At 52.1% G+C, this 1,188-nt stretch overlaps 1 protein-coding gene across 1 annotated transcript in view; it reads left to right on the top strand.

Annotated features, from left to right (window-relative positions):
- Positions 1-277: 277 nt before the first annotated feature.
- The window catches only part of C922_03415 (cell division cycle 20-like protein 1, cofactor-APC complex), a gene marked incomplete at both ends in the record, with an annotated part of 2,080 nt that continues 1,169 nt past the window's right edge, over positions 278-1,188 (top strand). The window contains one exon of the mRNA XM_008819007.1: positions 278-1,143. Within this exon, the coding sequence (XP_008817229.1) occupies positions 278-1,143 (866 nt within the window). The remainder of the gene's footprint in view (positions 1,144-1,188) is intronic.

Raw genomic sequence — 1,188 nt, forward strand, 5'->3', positions numbered from 1 at the left:
CCACCTTGGAAACGGGGCTACCCAAAAGGGAAATGCCTCTCCTACACTTATTTCGAACCGGACCCTGTGTCTCCCAAAGTGGAGAGAAGAGAAGAAGCTCTCTCCTAATTCGGAAAGCTAGACAGGTCCTCCCCACCCGTTAGCCATGTAGGAAGTAACTTAGCTGGAGTGAATATCGCTAAAATGTTTCTCCTTGGTCGTTATATGCCCTCCCAATTGAAGACCTCGGAAAAGGGGAAATCCGCAGCTGTGTGATGACAGGGAAGGGACAGTCAAAATGGGGGACTCGTCAGACAGGGGTTCCTCTAGTGATTCACAGTGGAGCGACTCCCTGACGGGGGAATCGTTAACGGAGGACTCCTTTACAGGGGACTCCTTAGCGGGCGCGGCCCTTGCTGATGATGGCTACCCTTCCACGCGGAAATCGGTGCGCATCAGAAAAGGCGAAGCATCAGGGACGCCCATGTCATGGACGACATCGCGACTTGTTTTCAACTTGGAAGGCGACTTTTCAACGTCGAGACAGAATGCCGAAAAGAGCATTTTCAAATACGTGTGGATGGGCCAAGATCATATGGCGGAAGAATCGACTGAGGAGGGAGAGGAAGAAGGACAGTACAGGTACGTGTACCAGACGAGGTTCAGCAGAGACAGTGTGCTAAGAGCAAACATTGATGAGTATTCGATAAGAAGGACTATTCTTCCCGTGCGAGAAGGGCGAGGTGGGAAAAAGAATCCAATAGGGGATAACGCCAAGAATGGGATGAAGATGTACGGAGGCAAATTCAAACGTGAGATGAATCCCCGAATGGGTAGAACCCCACAGGGGGGTAGAGGAGAGGCGGAAGAAGGATGCGGTAACATCCTCCTGGAAAGCGCCTGGAAGGGGATCAAACTGGAGGAAGCGGCTCCATTTGGTAGTGCCCCATTTGGTAGCGTCCCATTCGGCGGGGGCCCCTTCTGCAGTGACCCTTACCTGTGCTACCCCCTGCAGCTGTGCAGCAGGGACGTAAAACAGCGCAGAAGCATCGCCAAGGAGCCCTACAGAGTATTGAGCGCCCCGAATTTGGTAGACGACTTCTATCTTAACTTAGTGCACTGGTCAAGACAAAACGTAATCGCCGTGGGGTTGCACGACAAGTTGTGCGTGTGGAATGAAAGCACCTCTAGAGGAGAAGAAGTATTTAC

This window comes from Plasmodium inui (genome assembly GCF_000524495.1).
Source record: "Plasmodium inui San Antonio 1 unplaced genomic scaffold supercont1.14, whole genome shotgun sequence".
NCBI lineage: Eukaryota > Apicomplexa > Aconoidasida > Haemosporida > Plasmodiidae > Plasmodium > Plasmodium inui.